The sequence below is a fragment of the Lonchura striata genome, chromosome 2 (assembly GCF_050655825.1).
Source record: "Lonchura striata isolate lonStrDom1 chromosome 2, ASM5065582v1, whole genome shotgun sequence".
Lineage (NCBI taxonomy): Eukaryota > Metazoa > Chordata > Aves > Passeriformes > Estrildidae > Lonchura > Lonchura striata.
In genome coordinates, this window is record NC_140704.1 from 117,849,849 (window position 1) to 117,870,557 (window position 20,709).

Below are 20,709 nucleotides of genomic sequence, written 5' to 3' on the forward strand. Positions count from 1 at the left end.
TTTGATTATCTTTTCCTTTTGACACTGGAGTTCTTGTCTCACAGAGCTGTCCTTTTTAGCTATATTAACCCTATCCTGGTACAATACCATGTACTGATTAAGTCTATCACTAGTCACAGACTGAATACCAATTTATATTTTGTCACTAAAAAATTTGTGGACAAATTGTAGTGGTTCAGAAGCTGCCTTGGAGGGAGCTTAGCAGTTTGGTCAGAGACAATTGCCCCATGAGACAGAGGTTAGTCTCATCCACTAGGAGCATGAGCCAAAGACTTGAACCAGGAGAAAGACTGGGGTAAGATTTCAGGGGAGCAGAGCTGGGTAAATACCAGTTGCTTCTCAGGTAGCACCTTCTGGTGAGTTGCTCACAGACATGGGTATGTGATTGAAAATGAATGAGTTAATACATCCCGAGGAGTCACCATCCCTCAGCAGGAAGTTATTATCCTTCAGCTGAGGAACAGTAGCTCTGTGTGTTCTGCTCTATTGTGGCGTTAAGGACAATGGGCTGGTTTAAATCATCTTAAAGCATGCTATTTTGATAACTTGCTTCTGCAGGAGCAAGCCTAGCTTTTGCACCATTTTTTTTTCAAGGAAACCTAGATTTTATCAAGTTTTACCAGGCTTCTTTTGACATATCTCACTGGTTATCAAAGGAAATTTGTCTGGGTGGTCTCATTTGGAGGACTACACCCCAAATTTGAGGATTTCAAATGCAGGGTATTTTGAATTAAGCTCGCAGGCCTAGACAGATAGACAGAATTTTTTCTTTGAATGAAATTTTTTATTCTTACATGACTCTAACATAATTAATTTCCTAATAAGCAAAAACATCAATGAAGAAATTCACTTGTCAACAGAATGCAAAAATTATCCTGAAAATGCCTTCTAGTGAGAAGCATGCAAACCCAGAGATTTTGAATAGAGTTTTGCAGAGTTATCACTACCTGTAGCAATAATTGCTAACATTTACAGTATGAATTATTTTTTCCCATTCTGAGATTTTGTAGTTTTAAATATATTTTTCTTCTTTATCTCAGATCAGCTAGTTAATTTGCCTGTGGCAAAAGTCATATCCCAATTCTTTTGCTCATTTATTGACCTATACAATGACTTAAGATTTTCTCTTTTCTAAACATGAATCGTTGGCTTTCTAAAATGGCTTTCTAAAATTAATATCTTCCAGGAGGCCTAACTATATTACCAAAACAGCCTCTTCCAGGGCTGCTCTACTGAATCTAGCATCTGTAGGTATGAAGGGAAGAGAAACAAAACCTTTAAAGTGTAAAAACAGACATGAGATCATCAAATGAACCACATCCATCCATCCATCCATCCATCCATCCATCCATCCATCCATCCATCCATCCATCCATCCATCCAACTTCTGTTTGTGTTGTCCACAGAAAGAGAGATTACAAACATCTCATATGCTGCAGAAAATGAAGGTTAGAAATCTATTCTCTGTGGCTCCAACTGAGAATCATAGAATGAAGGGTCCATGTGAAAATTAAAAATAAAAGAGGCACTCTTCTGGGTAGAAATGAGATCTTGTTAGCATGCATAGATTTCTCTTCAGATAATAGGATCTCTGGTCCTGATTTTAAGAGATAAAATAAGACAACAAATTACATAGGCCAGCAGGTAACAATTTCAGGCTAGATCATTGAGGCCAGTTAATACAGAGTGGAATTTTATATTTGTTTTTTCCATCTTAAAATGAAAATATTAATTGTTGAGAAAGATTTTTGTAGAAATCATCATTTGGGAGGACCCACTTGCATGACAGTTCAGACATGATTTTACTTGTCTTTAAAAGATGGCAGAATGAGTCATATAACTCAGATTGAAAGGAGAGGATTGAACAATACTGTTTTTTTATTTTTCAGTAAATCAAATACAAGCATTTTTATGTCTATCTCAGTTACTGCCATGCCCAGAGAATTCTATATTGCTGCCTTCTCCCTGTCCTTGTGTGGCACTGAGTTTGACTAAAAGAGATGTGCTGACCTTTGGAAAAAACCCTTCTCCCATCCTGCCTTCAATCTTTCCCTTCCTTGCTGAGACGATGAAGGGAGAAAGTGGTAGTAGTTCTCTCCAGTCTGCAGCTGGGGGAGCAGCACTAATCCAGTATCAGTCCCATACAAGTATTGTTATTTTTCCTGTCATGTTTGTTGGGGCACAGCTTTTGGTTTATTTTTCTTGCAGAAAGGCAGGAAAGTCAATCTGGAAAAATACTGCTCACTTGTCATCAGTAATTACTTGGCCGTTGTGCCAGGCATTGGCTTTCTGACAGTTTCAAGACAGAGAGTGGGTGAGACCCAGCTGCAGCCAACAAGAAGGAGGGAAAAAGATCTTAATCTGACATGGGCTTTACTTGCCCTTCCTTCTTTTCCCCTCCATCTCTCACTCTCCTTTGGGAGTCACAGCTATTACTTCACACAATTAGCTCTCCCCATTCTTCGGGTGCAGCTTTCTGTCCAGTTTCTTCCACCCATTAAATGGAACATCTAAAGAAATAACTTAGCCTTGGGAGGGAAGTGCCTTTTGGGAATAGATGTCTTGCTCCACCTCCAGGAAACAGATAAGTAATTTAATCTGTAGAGTTTGTGAGATTAACAACACCGTTTATAATTCTGCAGATGGTTTTCAGCATCTATTTTTAAACTTGGGCAGTTTCTGAAATGACATCTGTAATTTACCTGATATCTTAAAAACCATTTAGGTCATGGCCTGGAAGGCATGAACTGTGTTCAATAGAACAGCTCAATATGCCAACTTCAAACAAGATATTGGATAGAGAAACTTAGAATGCCTAATATTGCTTAGGTGGGAGATATGAGTGGAATGAATGTGATGCATGGAGAGACACCAGACAGGACTCTTCTCTCCCAGACAACACTGGAGAAATTCTGAACAAAGGTTTGCAAAGCAATCACCAGATGTGTAAATAGAGAGACTGTGCTGTACACGACAGGCTTGCAAATTGGCTTTGTACTATTGCCTCAGGTAACTGATGTCCCTTAACACAGTCAGCCTGTGAGACCTTAAAGATTTTCAATATCTTTGTTTTTTAATGGTCACACTCACAGTTAAGCTAGAACCCAAGTGTCTATAACTGTAGGATTGGTCAACTGCTGTATTTGCTGTGGTTCTTAAGTTGTTCTGCCATGGTGCTGAATTCTGCTTGCAAAATGTGAACATGTAGGTGTTGGAGTAAACTTGCATGTGGCAGAAACTAATGTCATACCTGTGGTCTCAAAACTGTGAGAGGGCAGTAAAGCCAATGTAGTCAGCACATCTAAATATTCAGTACAGTCTGTAAGGCTGCAAATTCTTACTCTTCCCCTTCTCAAATGATTTTCCAGCAAACCTATTCCAGAAAGCTGTACAGTACACCAAGAGAAGAAGCTTCACCCCAAATGCCCCTTATGAATGCAGGCTAAGACCTGGGAAAAATTTTTAGGCATCTTCCCCTCCTTACCTTGGTTGGCACACTGTTTAAAGATACACTGATGTACTGCTGAATAGCCATTGCCACCCTTTTCTTTCTCTTCATTCAAATCCTTCACTCCCACAGACTTCTGCACAGCAGAAATCTTCTCCCATACCTGAAATCAATGACAACCTTCTCACTGGCTATTACAGAGCATGCACTTAGAGAACAACTTGAAAAATTTCCAAGAACCTGATTGTAATGCACAGATTACAGCTTCACTTCTTCAGTCAGCTGGATGGCATCTTGCTGATTGGAGTCCTTCTGCAAATACAGAGGCTATGTTCAAACAGGGTCCTCTGAAATCTGTTACAGCAATGGCATTTTTCTCTTTATCATACACTGAGATTTTCCTGAAATTTGTGGCTTATTGATGGGAGCTTTGTTGGTGTTGTTATTGTTTTCAATTTTAAAAAGAGTCACTTCTGTTTTTAGGAAAAATCAAAATAATTCAGGTGATTTTTACAATAGAACTTCAGACAGCATCAACTCATTGGTCCTCTTTTGTGACAGAAACAAGAGCATTCAAGTTTCTTTGTGGTGTGTGCTGAAAACTGAGCTCATGCTGAGAAACCTTTTTCTCTCTGGCTAAACCAGCACCAAATTTTCTAGCACTTGCCAACACAGATTTAGAATGTATTGACTGGCTTAAAGATCAAGAATGTGATAGGGAGATACTTTTCACTCTGTGCAAGCTGTGTTAAATTTCAGCAAAGAAGGTATCTGGGGAGCCAGGACAGTTAACCTGTGAATTAAACCTGTGCAGACATAATCAATAAAGCTAAGAGTTAGGTACTTCACTATTGATCAGCAGTGCTTTGGTTTAAGAATCCTGTATTAACCAGTGATAAAAATGCTGCACCGCTTGGTTTTTTAATGGCTAAGTTTCTAAAATGCACTTCAAAAAAAGATACATTTTGTGGGTTGACAGATCTTCATGTGCTCTGTTTCAGCCACGTAGGAAAAAATACAAGGCTGAGTGAATATTAACATGGTAAAGACCTTTAAGGCTTAAAGAAAAGAAACTGCAAATTTGCAGCAAGAGGGACTCAGAAAATCTCTGTTAGCTTTTAGGCAAGTGCTACAGTTGATAATGTAGATCTGTTACTATCAAACTGCTATCAGTATCATGTCAGTAGGTATCTGTCTCAGTATTTATAACCTGCTAACAACAGGGAAGTGATGTGGTCTAATGACCTGAGGACAGGACTAGAAGCCAAGAGGAAGTGGGGAAAGGAAGCTGCACAGAAGAACAACTTCTCTGAACAGGATGTCTGGTCCTGCTGCAGCCCAAATTTTCTTGTATTTTTCTTTGGATTTCAGTACATCTTGGATGGTCATTCTCCTGATTCATTAGGCATGTTTGCAAACTACAAAATTACATGACTAACCATGGTATTAGTTGGTCATTTCTGGTCCTTCCTCATGTCATCTGGAGTAAGGCTAAGTGCCTCAACTTGACAGAGCACTGAGGTCACAAATTCACTTCCATTGCAACTCTTCAAATCTTCAGTGTTTGAGATGTTTAAAGTTTTGAGAAATTTAATAAAGCAACATTCTAAAAAGGTCCCTTTGGCCAGGGTGTGTGTCAGGTAAAGGTGAAACTGAACAAATAGATTATAAATGGTCATTCCTATCTGCAAGAAAGAGCAGCGTGGAAGAAGGTACGGATATGTTTGTGAGATAAGAATGAGAAAAAAGCATTATGTGAAGGAAAGATTGATGTCACAATGAAAACATTTGCAGTGATGTTGTTAACAGATGTAGGAAGATGTGAATAATTTTTTTTATTGTTCTTTAATTTAAATTCCTGTTGTTTTCCTTACAGTGCCAGTAATGTCTTAGGCTTCCTTGTCCTTGTCCTGCATGGGATTCTCACAGAAGATATGCTTTGTGCTACATCTCACTTTTATGCTGCAATACCTATGTTTGTTACACTCTGGAATGTGTATCTGGCACCTTGCCCAGGCATGAGTGGAAGAAGGCAAAGAAACCCTTTTTGGGGGATGAGGGTTAGGACAAATTTTGGGACTGGTAAGCATGGGCATGGAACATTCTTTGCTACCATTTTTTGTAAGTTTGTAAACAAAATGTGGTTCCTAATTAAAGCAGCCACTAAACCGTTTAACTTGCATAACTAGAACTGACTCAATAGATTGGCCCAGGTCTCACTGACCCTGGCAGAGTGACAGGGCTGGTATTTTGTGTGGATGAAATGTTCAATAATTTCTCCAGAGCATTATGTGCAAATAGGCTTTTCTTTAACAGCAGGCATGCATGTCTTTTCCTTTCACCTTTCTGCTTATCAGTCAGCAGATCTTAGCTAGACAATGTGAGAAATCATTATTTTCTCTCATCTTTTTGTTAAAAAAAGAGTCAGATATTAATATAAAAATATTATTGTATTTTTCTACAAGGAATGCAAACCTCACCATATGCTACCTCTAATTTAGAGGCCTAGGTGGAAACTGTTGCCTGTATATGCACTGTGAGCAGTTGAGATTCCTTTCATTATTATTTAAAGCATTTGGTGCTCACTCCCTTTCAGAGGCAAAATTCTTTGTGGATCCATGACCTATGTGGCATGCTTGAGAGGCAAGCAAAATGTGAAAACAAATACACACCATGTTGCTGCTGAGTTTGCCAATCCATCTTTATCCTCCCTGCATTCTGGACTTTAGTAGCAGTGTGTGGAATTCACATAGCATTTCCTTGCAAGCTCCTCAAAAGCACACTGCAAACACTGAAATGAGTGTCTTTAGAAGAAATTCTGTGTGCTTTCTTCTTTGATGGAGATCCGGAGATCCCATGAAAGTTCTCCAAAACACTATGTTTTAGATAAGACCCCCATTCATTAGTCATGTAACTGTACTAGAATAAGAAGGGAAAGGATGAATAAAAGGTCAGAAAGAAAAGAAGAGAGAGGACAGAAATATGAGGGCAAGTTTTTACTTCACTAGTTAGAGAAGGTCAAAGATGGAAGAGGTGGAGAGAGACTTCAATTAAGGAAAGTGATGGAGTACTTGTAATAGGAAGCAATTAATGCCATTTTGGTTTGTTCATTCATTGTGGTTTTATCTGTTATCTTTCAGATGTGAACTCTTAGGTTCTCTTTGTTTCACAGAAGAATTGAATGCCAGGTGCTTCAGGTACACATGTGCTAAACTTCAAGACTAAAATCAACACAATTCCATATGGTGTTTAAGGTTAAGCCTAAGTGCATGCTCTTTTGAGGGTAGCATGTGAAAGAAAGCCAGCTGATGGACATTGACCTTTTCCTGCAAGTCTCAGGCTTGTGGTTTAAATTGAGAGGAAGGAAGATTCACTAACTGAAGAAGCTCCTATTCAGTCCTCATGCCGTAACATGAGAAGTGCCCTGCAGGGTCTGAGTATGGCCTGTGTCCACAGTCTAACTCCAACCAGACAAGAAGAGATGGTGTCTGGGGAAAGGCCTGCAAGCCCAACCACACCCTGTGGTGTTTCCCCATTACACCTCCCAACAGCCACAGCTGTTGCATGAGGGATGTCTAGGATGATGTCTCTGCCTATTGCCTTCAGAACCTGTTTATGGAGCTGTTCCCAGGGAATTTGACTAACTCCTTTTGAACCTGCTGCCATTGGCTGTCTAAATTGCCTGATATGGGAGCAACCTCACAAAGTTTACTGCCTGCTGTGCAAATAGATATTTTCCCTCTTTTAAACCCATTTCTAATGGTTTCAATAAAGTTCTTCTCATTCTGCTGCTGCAGAATTGGTGGTTAACCATTTCAGCTTTGTCACGTGCATCTTATTCACTGTCTTTGTGATGACCTTTGGCCATATTCTGCTCAGCCTTTTCCTCTCCTGAGGAGAAACAACCTTTTTCTTCAGTGTCTCCTTGCAGGACAATCCAGTTTTTTATCTAACCTACTTGCACTACATCAGAGGCTAATAAGTCTAAAGGTGCATTTCATAAGAATATAGCTAGTGGCTATTAATAATTATTATGGTAATGAAAACTGCTTAAGTGTCTGCCTGCATCCCAAGCCTTCAGTTTCTTGTTTTACAAAGCTCTGGGGAGGCTGGTGGTCTGTTGGAGTAACTGATTTCTGTTATGGCTCACAGTAGCTACCAGCTCCTAGAGAAAATTTCTTCTTCTCATTATTCTCTACTACTGATTTTTGCAGGTAGAGCAGAATTAATACAAAGACATCTATTTTTTGTGCTTCAAGCATGGCTTTACTTTTTTTTTTTTTTTTTTTTTTTTTTTTTTTTAAGTATCACCTTGAAATTCTAGTTAAGGAAGTAGATAGGTCAAAAGGAGAATATGATAAAGGTTTCATGCCAGGTCCATGGTTTATATCACTGAGAGTAGCTTTTGGCATAGTTTCCCCAGTTTACAGTAATTGAAAGCTTTCAGTATGTTTGTCACTGTGCTTGTATGGAGTTAAAAGGCAATCATTAAACACCTTATGCTGTCAGCTGGCCTAAACAGCAGATCAAACAGAACATGCTTGAAAATTCTCTTGGCATTATCAAGTCACATCTTACTAAACAGAGGCTACTCTCTCTCTTCAACTACAGGCCCCTCAAACGGTCCTGTTTTCTGCAAACAAGACAAAACAAGGAAATGAGCTATCATCCCTGCCTTTCAGTGCAGCACATCCGCTGTCCTCTTGACAGGTAAATCTTGTGAATGTGTTCACCAGGGCTGTCATGTTATTGTTTCACATTCCTCTGGTAACAGCATGTGATCCCAAGTGAACACGAGATACTTGGGAGCAGTACAATGAAGACCCTGTTTGTTTGCTGCTGTACTCTTCAAGAGAATATTTTAGCACCTGATAGCACTGCATAGATTAGGCTTGAGAGGATGTCCATTCCCAAGTGAAACAATAGTAATCTGCATCTTTTCCATTGATGTCTTCTCCTTGCACTCTGCACTTGATTCACTTCTAATCAAGAAGGCATTGTATTGGTGCTGCCTGTATAACCAGGATGGTGAGTGGACTGTGGATTAGCTCCGCTTTCATCTCCTAAATTTTTCAGGGAAACAGCAAGCTAAATTAGGGTGAGGATTAATTCTAAAGGCTTTGAAGTACTTTGTTAGTAAACAGAATGTATCTGTGCCCCCCTAAAAATATCATGCTTTTCTAAATCAATTGTTTTTTATTAACAAGATGTTTATTGAGGAAAAAAGTAACTTATTTCAAAGAATGAAGAATTATCAATGTTTTATGCATGCAAAGACAAACAAGTTCTCTGAAAGGTCACCTGGAAGAGGTTTTTGAGCTGTGAAATGTGAGACTTTTTTGAAATATTAAAAAAAATAAAAAAGAAACTGTAAGTCATGTCTATGGTTTATTTCTTAAAAAATAAATATGTCCATAACAGCATCTGTTCTAGGTCAGACCAAGGTCTGCTTAACACAGTATCCAATTTCTGGCAGTGACCAAAAGCAAATGTCTAAGGGAAACTATAAGAACAGGGCAAACGTATATCTTGTTTTCCTGAATGCTCTCTCAGCCTTCAAACATTTGAAGCTCTGGGATTTCCTGAGCTAGATATGGTTTCTATGTAGGTAGTAACCCTTTATGAATTTCCTTTCCTCTGGCTATCTCAGGGCCCCCTTGAATTGGTGTAAATGGCTTTCATGCCATCTCAATTTTAACACATTTAAAGAGTTTGTTAACTCAAAAATTAGTGTGCTTTTTCCGCAGTTATGGCTTAATAATATAAAGTTATTAAATGTCTGTGTAAAGCTTGTATGTCTCATAACCTTACTGCCATAATGACACTACAAAGAGGACTATATACTGAAGTGTCTTTCCTAATTATATTTAAAGCTGTTCATACTATCTACTTAATAGCAGGAAGAACAGTCACATTCTCCCATTTTAGGTATCCAATTAAGTTTCTCACTATTTAATCTGCTTAGACTCTCATTTTTTTTCAGGAAGAGAGGTTCTGATACAGAATTATGTAAATTAGAAATTAAATGCAGGGTTCTAAAATGTCCTTTGGAGCAGCCACTGTGCCTCTGCAAAGGGAATTTATGGAGAGCAGCTGAAGGGCTTCAAGGTGCTTGGTGTGAACACTTCCACTCATGACAACAAGACATAAAGGCATTACTAAAATGGACTATGTATTTTCCAACCATAAAAGGAGAGGCAATTTTAGATAAGCAGAAAAATCCAGAAAGGTCTAAATAAGAGTACACCAAGATTAATATTACTATGCTTCTCAAACATAAAATGAAATTTCTGAGACCTCAAGAGGTCAAACTCTTTCCTTGAAAACTGTTATATTTAAAAGCTACAGAAGAATATATTTTCACTGTCTTCTCTACAGCATTCTCAGATTAAGGATGTCAGGGGAAATCATTAGAGGGGGAATATTTTATATTAGGACAACTAAAGAATTTGAAAAAACAGTCAATCATTCAGGCACAAGAAACTTTCAAAAGAAAACCAATGTAAGCCTGGTATCTTTTTTGCTTTCTGGCTGTATTGATTGATCTATTTATTAGCCTAGTTTTACCAGGGACACTATTTTTCCCTACAGAGTTGTATGATACTGTTTCATTTTCTCCAGCACTTTTCTATCTCCCCTTTCTGATTTCTAATTACTGTGCTCTGGTTAGTTAAGCTCATTCTTTCCAATATAGTGAGCCAAAATGTGCCCTTAATACCCAGCCTGTGTTGTGGGCTGGACACTAAGAAAGGCCCCCTAGAATGTGCAGCAAGAAAAAAAGGAAATATACATATTTAGCAAGTTCTGAAGCTTAATAGTCCTTCAGACAGATATTTGTATCTCAGGTTGAGACTTAAGTAGGTGTCTAAATCAGGGGAATATCTATCTGCATCCAGGACCCTTGCAGGAGATAGCTACCCTTAGATGACTGAATTTTGTTGAGATGGCCCCTGCCTTTCATGTACAGGCACCTAGCCTTAGTGATGATGTGGATCTGTAGTGGTCTTGTGTTTCTTTGTTCTGAGTAAAAAAGGTATTACAGAACCATAGAATAGCCTGAGTTGGAAGGGATTTTAAAGATTTCTGACCCCTCTACCATGGGCAGGGACATCTTCCACTACATCAGCTGCTCAGAGCTCCATTCAGCCTGGCCTTAAACTCTTTCAGGGTTGGGGTACCCACAGGTTCTCTGTGTGGCCTGTTCTGATGCCTCTCCAACTTCACAGTAAAAAAATTCTCACTAATATCGAATCTAAACCTACTCTCTTTCAGTTTGAAGCCATTCTCTCTTGTCCCATCACTACATGCTCTTGTAAATAGCCTCTCTCTCTATCTGTCTTGTAAGATCCCTTCAAACACAGAAAGGCCAGAATTATGTCACCCTGAAACTTTTCCCTCTTCAAGCTGAAGAATCCCAATTCTCTCAGCCTTTCCTCATAGGACAGGTACTCCATTCCTCTGATCAATGTGACATAAATCCTCTGGACTTGTTCCAATGGGTCCATGTCCTTCCTGTGCTGGGGACCCCAGAGCTGATGCAGCGCTGCAGGTGGGGTCTCACCAGACTGAGACAGAGGGGCAGAATCCCCTCCCTGTCCCAGCTGGCCAGGCTGCTTTTGTACAGCCCAGGAAACAACTGGCTTTTTTGGCTGTGAGCTTGCATTGCCAGGTCACCTCCAGTCTCTCCTCCTCCAGCACCCCCAAATCCTTCTCAGCAAGACCCTTCTCCATCTCTTCATCCCCAGCCTGTGCTGGTACTGGTGTTGCACTGACCCAGGTGCAGCCACTTGCACTTAGTCTTATTAAACCTCATGAGACAGCTGTGGGCCATTTTTTGAGCTTGTGAAATTAAATTCCTAGCTAGATTGAGCAGAACAAGGCAACCCAGCTGGAAGTTTTGTGGTAAGTGTTGAAAATTCCTTAGCAGGAAAACAAATTATTTTTCTTTAAATAAAATTGCTTATTTGACAGAACTTGGACTACTCAACAAAACTGTTTAGTGTTTAGAGCATATTTGAATATAGCTTTATGAGCATTGTTCATAGCAAAAGGACAAATAAACTCATTGCTGTTAAAAAGCTATCCTTTAGGGGCAGTCATATACCAACATTCTGTTTTAACAGGAATAAGAAGTATCTACATGTACTAGCAGTGCTTTTTGAGAAAACAGCTGCATGGAACAGATGACAATGAATCTTGTTCAAAACACCATGGTGATTTCTAGTTCTTATTCAAATTCTCATCTTAATTAATCTATGATTAACTAATGAAATTATACATCTACACAGCAGGGCCCAGCCTTTATGCTTAATTTATAAAGGCCATGATATTTAAATTAAAACCATCAAAGTCTGGTAATTACAACTTCTTTTAGCAGTTAACACCTTCTCTTCAGAGGTAGTATTTGTACACCTTTTTAAACAGAAGCATTGTTTGTATAGGTATTTTAAGCAGAATTTCAAACTAAAACTACAGGGTTTGAAAAAACAACAAACTTCATGGATATACTGCTAAAAATTATATTCCATTTTCAATTCATGGGAGAAAATTTTTAATTACACTTCTTTCTTAGTTGTTTATCCTCTTTCCCTAAAAGCACTAATGATTTGAATTCAGAGATGTTGAAGGATAACACTTTTGTAGTACAGACCTGCTGATCTGGAACATGTATTATTAATGCCAAATTTCTAAAGATAGAAACAGCTGATAGTGCTCTTGTCATTCACAGCAGGTGAATCTAATACAAAATCTCCAGTCACTCTTGCATTCAACTAATATGTTGTTCTCAGATTGGACAATGGAACATTTTTCCTCAGAACACTTGAATTTCATTAATAATTTCTGATATATTCTGATAATCATTTTATTTTTAACTGAAAGAAACAAGAACACTGCCCACTATTGCTATAATTTTTAAAACAGAAAGAAAGCCTCAGGAGGTTAAAGATACAATTTTATGCAGAGTGAACTTGATTGGGTATCTTCTGAAGCTTTTGGTTTTAAACTGAAGTGCAGAACTCAGGTCAGGTTTCTTGCTGAAGCCTGATTGTTTAGTTTTATACCCTTTTGGAAACATAAGTTCATTTTCCTGTTATTCTGTGGCTGAATTGCCACCTGAGTCAGGAAAGAAATTATTTCTAGGATGGAAATGGAACTGAAGTTGTTGATAATCAAGATGTTCAGCTGTTTTACCATGGCTGGCAGCCAAGGACTAAGAGACCTCTGCAGAAAAAACCCTGTGTTAACAAATTTACATAGCTAGAGAGAAGAAAGAAACCTTCCAAAGGCCTTATAATATGCTAAGATTTTACTATTTCTACAGAATATACTGTCCAGCATTTCCTTCCATTGTATTGTAGGTCTTCTTTGGGGTGGAGGCTAGAACCAGTTTCTTTAGGAGACATTAACAGTCTCCTTTCAAGCACCTGCTCTGAGTGAGTCTCAGAAGGATTCTATTATATATGGAAGCTAGAGAAGCTGTCATCAAAAACCTAATTCAAGACCTGAAGTAGCTTACATATGTACATACATACATATATATATACACACACATGTAAATTTGGAATGGCCTGTAGGTCTAGCTATAAAACATATAATAGCAAAAAACATATCTAGCTTGGAGCAAATACTTTGATTTTGTGCAAGACAGGTAATTTGGAAATTTCTTATTACAAACAAAACAAGTGTTACTCAAGTCCTTGTCTTTATTTGTATTGTATATTGTTGCTAAAATAAAATATAAAACTGCTTGTTGAATCTGAACAGAAAGTCCTAAAAGTCCTCATGAGATCAAAATGCTTAAATTTTAAAAATACCGTACTGATATTCATGTGAAGTGCTTTAATATCCACAAAACTATATATTCTGTCAGAAATGACAGAAAATTTCTAAACAGCTGTTGATATAAGTTGATGGTACATTTCATTTTTACTGAGCCACTAAAGACAACATAACTCTTTAAATAGTGCTAGTCCCTCTTTATAGATAATTTAAATAAAGCAGAAGGTGTGACAATTAAATACACACCAAATCCCAGGGACTTGAAAGATTTTTTGAACTCTCCTGCCTCCAAACAGAGGGCAACTTTATACTGAAAGCATTTAAGAAGGGACTTTCACTTGTGTATATTATTCTATAAATGAGTCTTTCCAGCTTTCTTAGCTTTCTTCTCAGACCATAATACCTTCCTTTTATGAGTACTGCCACACCAGTGTAGGTCCTTTGTTGATTTGCTTCAGTTTGTCCCTATTGCAAATTTTAAAATGCATTATATGATGCATTATCCAGCTTGCTCTTTTTATACTTTGCACGTTAGGAAGATATGGAGGAGCTAATTATTTCACTTTCATTAATGAAATCCCCTTATACCAGACTTTAGAGCCACTGAGGTACAACCTACTCATCTTAGCAACCGTTCTTGTAGTGTTTGGGAATGGTATCATCCATCTTATATTTTGTATTTTTAGTGAGGACAATTCATTTACATAGCAAAACCCCACATGGTGAGTTTTAAGAAACTGTAAAATAAAATTCTTTAGAATACAGAAATAAAATCCTGATAGAGGATAGTGTGTCCAAACTCTCATTCTGAAGGTTTACAATTCCTATGTTGAAATTACTTCAGGCAAAAAAACTAAGTCAGAACCAAAGCTTGTCCAGCTAAGCCATTGCCATAGTCATACCAGTGAATTTTCTAGAGAATTCATGGTCCTGCATTGCTCATTCTGACTGGGTGTCAGGTTACCAACCCCAGTGCTAAAAAATATATGTATACCACAAGATCAGAACAAAACCAGCCATTTTGTTTAAAGCCATATATGCCAACAGTTTAGTCTGGATCCTCTATTGCAATACCTGAGGCATCCATAAATATTCTGCTTCCCTGACCCACCGCTCTGGCACAAAGGCACAAGTAAACACCAATTATATCTTGCATCAACAACAACTTTCATTAAATGCCAATGCATTAGTATGGTGGAGTAGAACTGGTTGCTGATGCTCAAAATTCAGGTATCAAGTTTGAACATCCACTTGATTACAGCTGCTCCTTGTAACGAAGTTAGTCTAATTAAAATCATACAATTTAGTGATCTGATTGCAACTTCTGGTTTGAATATTTTGTATTGTTTTAACAACTGAGTTTACACTGATAATACCTAGAAAAAAAAAGTGGGTGAAGAAATTCTATCTGGGACCACTGTTAAGAGATGGAAATAGGACAGTCCTGTAATATTTATTTTATTAGGGCATATCGTGGTCTATTAAGATGTGCCTTTTTAAGAAGGAAATGTTTTTCTCCATATATTTTAGCTCAAACTCCTATATAATATTTCTATTCAATTCCTTCAAATGAATAAAAATATATTAGTGGCGTAAACCTTTATGTTTAATGGCAGGGGGTAGGAAAAGGAGAGGGTGGAAATCAATCTTTCCTGAAAACATAATAGAGCAATAAAGGATACCCATGCTCAGGCACTGTTGGCTGCTTTATGATTTTTTTCTCGGTTCAAACAAAGCTGTATTCAAAACAAGGATAAACATATCAATGCTAATTTTATATAAGACTCTTCCTTGTATAGTAATTTCACCTATTCTATTCATATAGCAAAGAGCAGGATTTCTTTGATCTCTTCCTGCCATCGATGTTTTGCCATTTAGGCTCCTACTTAATGCCTTTTGTTCTGGTATATATTTGCTAAAAGTGATAGATCATTCTGTTTATAATCTACATAACTGTCTATATTTCTGCCAGATGTCAGCTACTGTTCTTTCCTGTTAAAGTTCTCAGGAATATATCCCAGTAAATAACTCAGTACCAAATGACAACAAAATAAGTGGTGGTATCTTGGGTTCCCATGTGAAAATCTCAGTATGAATTGAGAATATTTAAGCTTCACTCATAATTATGTACTAAGAAAATAACCAAAATAAGGTGACTTCTGTGGAGTGGGATTTCTCTGAAGATGGTCATACATCAGGAAGATTAGTTGTTCTGCTGTACTCAGGATCATGAGATACAGTCCACACATCTATTATTGCTTGTTGGAATGAGAGATGATGCTCTCATGCCTGTCTGGGTTACTTGCTTACCTCCCTACTTGCTTAAACACCCCAGAAATATGTGACTTACTGCTGCTTTTCTGCCAAAATATTGCAGTTGCCACATTCATCAGTCTTCTACAATCAGTACTACCTTATCCAATTCTACTACTTACCCAAATCTCTATTTTTGTCTTTAAAAGCATAGGAAACAGATTACTTTTTTAGGGGTGAAACTAGGGTATGAATGACAAAAAGATATCTGTGACTTCACCAAAAGGAACTGAGGAAATTTTTCAAATTAAACTGTTCTCTCTTTATTTGACATTATTAGTGCTCATCACAGTGTCATTCAGGTCTTTTCAGGCTTTGTAAAAAAACCCCAAGACCAAACCAAAACAACAACCAAATAAACAAACAAAACCACCAAAACAAAACAAATTATCTCTTTTTCTATTACCTGTCTGCCCAACTGGTGGCCTTTCTGTGATGGACAGTGAATCATCATACCTGATGATAGACATGGGACCATCAAACACAGGAGTGTGTGTGTGTGTAATGTTTTCAACATTTGCCTAAAATAAAATCTGCTTAGCTCATTAATCTCATGCAGAATATTGTGACCTCTTTTTCCAAATGTTTGTAGTTATCTGTGATCTGCACCAGATGTCTAGGAAGATAAAACTGAAATTTTAAGTTATTAAGTGAGCGGAGAGGGTGTGTAACATGTCTGATACTGAAATGATACCTAAAACTTCATTTTCACTTCCTCATGGTAAGTTTGTGAATGCTATTACTTATTTTGCTAGAATTAGTATCCAGTATATCATCATACTTGCACTTTTCTCAAGCACTGAATTTCACTTTGCTTAAAAAACACAAAGCAATCTGGTGATGAAAGCATTTAAGAACAGATTAGGAAACCCTGGATTAGAAGTAGTCAGCAGCCACAGAAAATGGTGTTACACAAAGTGGGATGGAGAAATGCCTGGGGGAATTTTGTGGCTTCAGATCATTATCTAGTAAATCTCCTGAAAGCTCCTTAGAATTCCCAACCAAATTCTAATGGAAAACAACAGGCCCACTAAATAGTTCACCTTACAGTTTTATATCCCTTATTAAGCCAACTCCAGCCTTCAAGCAGGAGGTAAAGAGGTTTCAGCTAATCCAGCTGTTCTGATTTTTAAAATGGCATTTTTAGTTGCGATTTCTTCTGGTTCTCTACATTAAATAAGGCATATTTTTCAAACCATGTCTATAACAGCACACAAGAGGGAATAGGTAAATAGCTGTATCTGGTCTGAAAACATTTTTTTATGGAAGAAATTAAATAACTACAATTCAAAACAAGAAAACTAAGTAATATTTGACTATTAGGAAGACAACAAGCAGGGATAAGAAGATCAGGGAGAGCCCATAGAACTTAATTATTGGACTAAAGAAGTAAAAAAATTAAGCCTCTTTCCATATACCTAAATATTTTTTAAAGGTATTCCTAAAGTATCCTCCAAACATCATTGTGCTGTTACTTTTTACAAGATCAGATCCTCTGTCCTCCAACTTGGTCATCTGAATTTCAGTTTACTGTATCAATTTTCATCTGATATTACAGCCAACATACAGACTTAGTTTTGCTGGGTGTAATCTTATGAAAAATAGATTTTAGCTGTCTTCTTGGAAAGGAAATGTGTTCGCTAGCCGCAATACTGAGAAGAGCTGTCTACTTGGCTAATTAGACATATATTGGGTTTGGACAGCATATGTTTATATCTCTTCCCTAGGACTCTGCTACCTGTACATGGAGAAAAGTACCTGTAGAGGTAAAGCTGTCAAATTTAATTTATGGAAAGAAAAATTAGGCTGAACTTGATCATGCCTTTGAACATACCCCTTACTGTAAACAAAATATTGTTCTTTTCATGATGTATTAGCATTAACTTTTTATAGCTGCTGCATACACAGGGAGTTGTATGCATAGCAAATGGTAGCTGGCAAAGCTTTTTGAAGGCCTTGTTTGCTCTGACTTGCAGGATTTGTGGATATACTTTCAGTTCATTTATTTTGGCTTGTTCTTAAACTGTACTTTGATGTTCAAGTAAGTGTAAAAATTCATTTTGGGTGGAGCAACTCAATTTTGCCTCTGTTCCAAATTAATAAAAATCTCTAGATCATGCCAGAAACTGTCCTAGTTTTGCTCCAAACCTGATCTAAAATTGGGCCAGGTTTTGTCAGGCTCCACTAACTTTCCCATTATAGAAGTGCCACACAATGTTGCACAAGTTTTCTGTTAATGGCAGCAAAAAAGAATTACTTTTAGGCAAGTGTCATGCCATGAACCAAATTCTTCTCTCTTACTTCCATTTGAAAATGGTTAAGGTTACGGAATCACATGATTAAAAACCTTCTGGAATTTAGCTCTATATTTTTCACTTCTATAGAGAATGTAGCAAATAAAGAGAAGTTCATAAATTAAAGCTACCTCCCAGTCTGCTTTTTCTGCCCCAGCAATACTTACTCAAAGCAGAACAGGTCTCATTGACCTTGGCAGCACAGGGAGGTAATATATTTTCACAAAAGTGAACTATTTTTTGCTTTTCTCCAGCAGGAATAATCTTTGACTCTTCAAAGGTATTAAATACTCCAGTGTTTAAGATGTATTTTCAGTTTTCTCAAGTACTGATTTTTTCTTTATGTTCCTGTTGAACTGGTCTCTTTTGCTGTAGGTTGGACAAGATTCTTGGTTATTCTTCCATAATTCAAGAGAGTGCAGTTGAACAATCTCACTGGTTAATTTGGAATGAGTTCCTGTGCAGAGTCAGGCACGGATCCCAAAGCACGGGCACAAGTTTACTACCGTGAGTAATTGTAATTTTAGACAGGTTTTTGGAGCTGGTCCTGGTTTTGATATCTTGCTTTAATTAAATGCAGTGGGCACTGGCCTGCACCCTTTATATTTTGGATTTCCTCATACAACAGTAAATGTTTTGGCTTCCATTTAAATATATAAGCATAAAATAATAGCAACAAAAATTGAAGTCTCTCTGTGTCTGAAGGTCATAAAACCACTGAGATGTGGCCATATATTTTTACATTAACTGATTTTGAGATCTAGTGAGGAATATTTGGACAGAATACTCCTTTTATTTCTTGCTTTTTGTTCTGAAAATTATTTTTAAAGTCAGAGGAACAGACAAAATCCTATAAAATTCATAGTGGAACCAAGAGAGACACTAACACTCTCTAGGCTACTTGATATTCCATGAACAATAAAATAAGAAGAATAAATGAGTTCTGAGACAAATATTAAGCAGTCTCATTCATCATCATGATTCCTGCATTTGGTATGGATCTGTTCTCTCTTTCATAGCTGTCCTACCAGATATCACTAAAATCATCTCTTTCAGCACCAGAATTTTTTTAGAGATAATCTTTCTAAACTACCAGAACTCAGGTTGCCAGGTTACCTTCAACACCCTCCCCTCCCCAGTATAAGTGAACACCAGAGCAAGATCTTCAACATCAGGAAGGAACAAAATTAATGATGAAATTGAAAATGAATGAACACTCAATTAGGCAAATAGCTCTCCTGCTGCCCTCATTTTCAAAGGAAAAATTTAAAATGTCTTTATTTCATCACAGCGTGGAACAGGAAGAAAATATAAATTCCCTCATTTTATGGGATGGGAAAATGACTTTGTCAACCCAGCTTAGATGGATTCTCTAACCTACTTTGAAAACCTTTGGTGGTGTAATACAGAGCAACAACCCAGGATTTCCCAGTGTAGGTGGCTCTTTACAAGTCGAATTTTGTTAGAGCTTTCCCTTTCTCCTTAAGTTGCTCCCTGACCTATTTCCCATTGGGCAGTATATCAGGAAGCAGGTGATGTTGGTGATGTTTGGAAACATACCAGTGCAAACTAAATGCCTTGGATTCAGCTCTGGTATGGTGGAGCAAAACCAGCATTAAATCCGTTTCCTTTGGTGTGCCCAGGGTCAAACTAAATTGCTATAAACAAACCAGTCTGCATCCCAGAAGAAATGTTTATGTGAAATTGTACTTTCCCTGTTGCCTTCCCCTGCTTCCCTCTTCCCCTTACAAAACTGCTAGAAGCAAAATACAAGCACAGCAAATGAGGATTTTTTTTTTTTTCCCCAGCAAGTTTAAAGAGATAGTAGATGGGATTTTACACTTGTAGCTGTTCATCTTTGGAAAAGAGTGTAGTTGCTAAATACAAGAGGCTCTGCTGCTCCCTTTGCTGCTCAGTCCTCTCTCAGGCCTGATAGTGCTTCCTTCCTGACCTCTCGTGGCTTCCTGCCCTGAGCGTTATCGCAGCAAAAAACTTGACACTGTACTGGCCGTGCCACTTGGAATGCACTTAAATTCAGCAAATGGAAATACCTTTACCTTCACATTTACAAACAACTATCATCTGCAGATCACTCGGTAATTTCCTACTGATACCTTTTTTTTTTTTCCCTTTTAGATATGTGTTGAAATAGAGAAAAGAAGGAGAAAAATAAACACAAGAAGGAAAAAGGTCAAGTCCTACTCTTTCTTTTAGGCTCACTTTTCTGCAATCTGGGAATGCATCTCAGAATGATGAAATCAACATTGCAACTACTTTAACAGCCACGTGCCAGTTTAGATCACTTGAGCAATAGATCCCTGGATATAAACACTTCAAAGGGAGAATATTGCAGAAGTTCAGTATGCAAACGAAATTAAGATGGTGCATCAAAATCTAATGTAATTGCAACCCCAGTGCAAACAATGCTAGTTTTACCCTAACAGGAACTAAAAAAACGCAATACCACAAGCAATACCTCATAGGACTGTAGGGATGTCAAAAGAACCATTCTACTGACTTTAGTTGACTAGACTCAGCTGTGCAGACTCTAATAACTTTTTAAATTAAAACACTGAATTTTCTAAAGAGAAGAGTTTAAGTTGCTCTCTGGCCAATTAGCCTTTAAGCCATGAGAAACAAGTTAACATCTAAATGTAGGAATAATCTATGGGTCACATATTTTAATTATAAAAACGTATTTTACAGAATTTCTCATGTGTACAGAGACCTGATTATTATCATATTTTAGGGTCAGAGGAGACTATTAACAACCACTAATGCAAACTCTGGCATTCACAAATCTTAAACATTATCAACTTTCAATTTGATTGCCATCATAAAATCTTCAGAATAACATTGTGTCAAATTCTCCTA

The 20,709-nt window shown here is 37.6% G+C and overlaps 1 protein-coding gene across 1 annotated transcript in view; it reads left to right on the plus strand.

The window, feature by feature from the left end:
- LOC146768392 (uncharacterized) overlaps positions 1–20,709 on the plus strand; it is a 66,112-nt gene that overhangs the window by 25,634 nt on the left and 19,769 nt on the right. The window contains exons 2-4 of the mRNA XM_085573819.1: positions 6,589–6,645; positions 8,060–8,158; positions 18,211–18,342. Coding sequence (XP_085429945.1) covers positions 8,106–8,158; positions 18,211–18,342 — 185 coding nt within the window. The 5' untranslated portion in view covers positions 6,589–6,645; positions 8,060–8,105. The remainder of the gene's footprint in view (positions 1–6,588; positions 6,646–8,059; positions 8,159–18,210; positions 18,343–20,709) is intronic.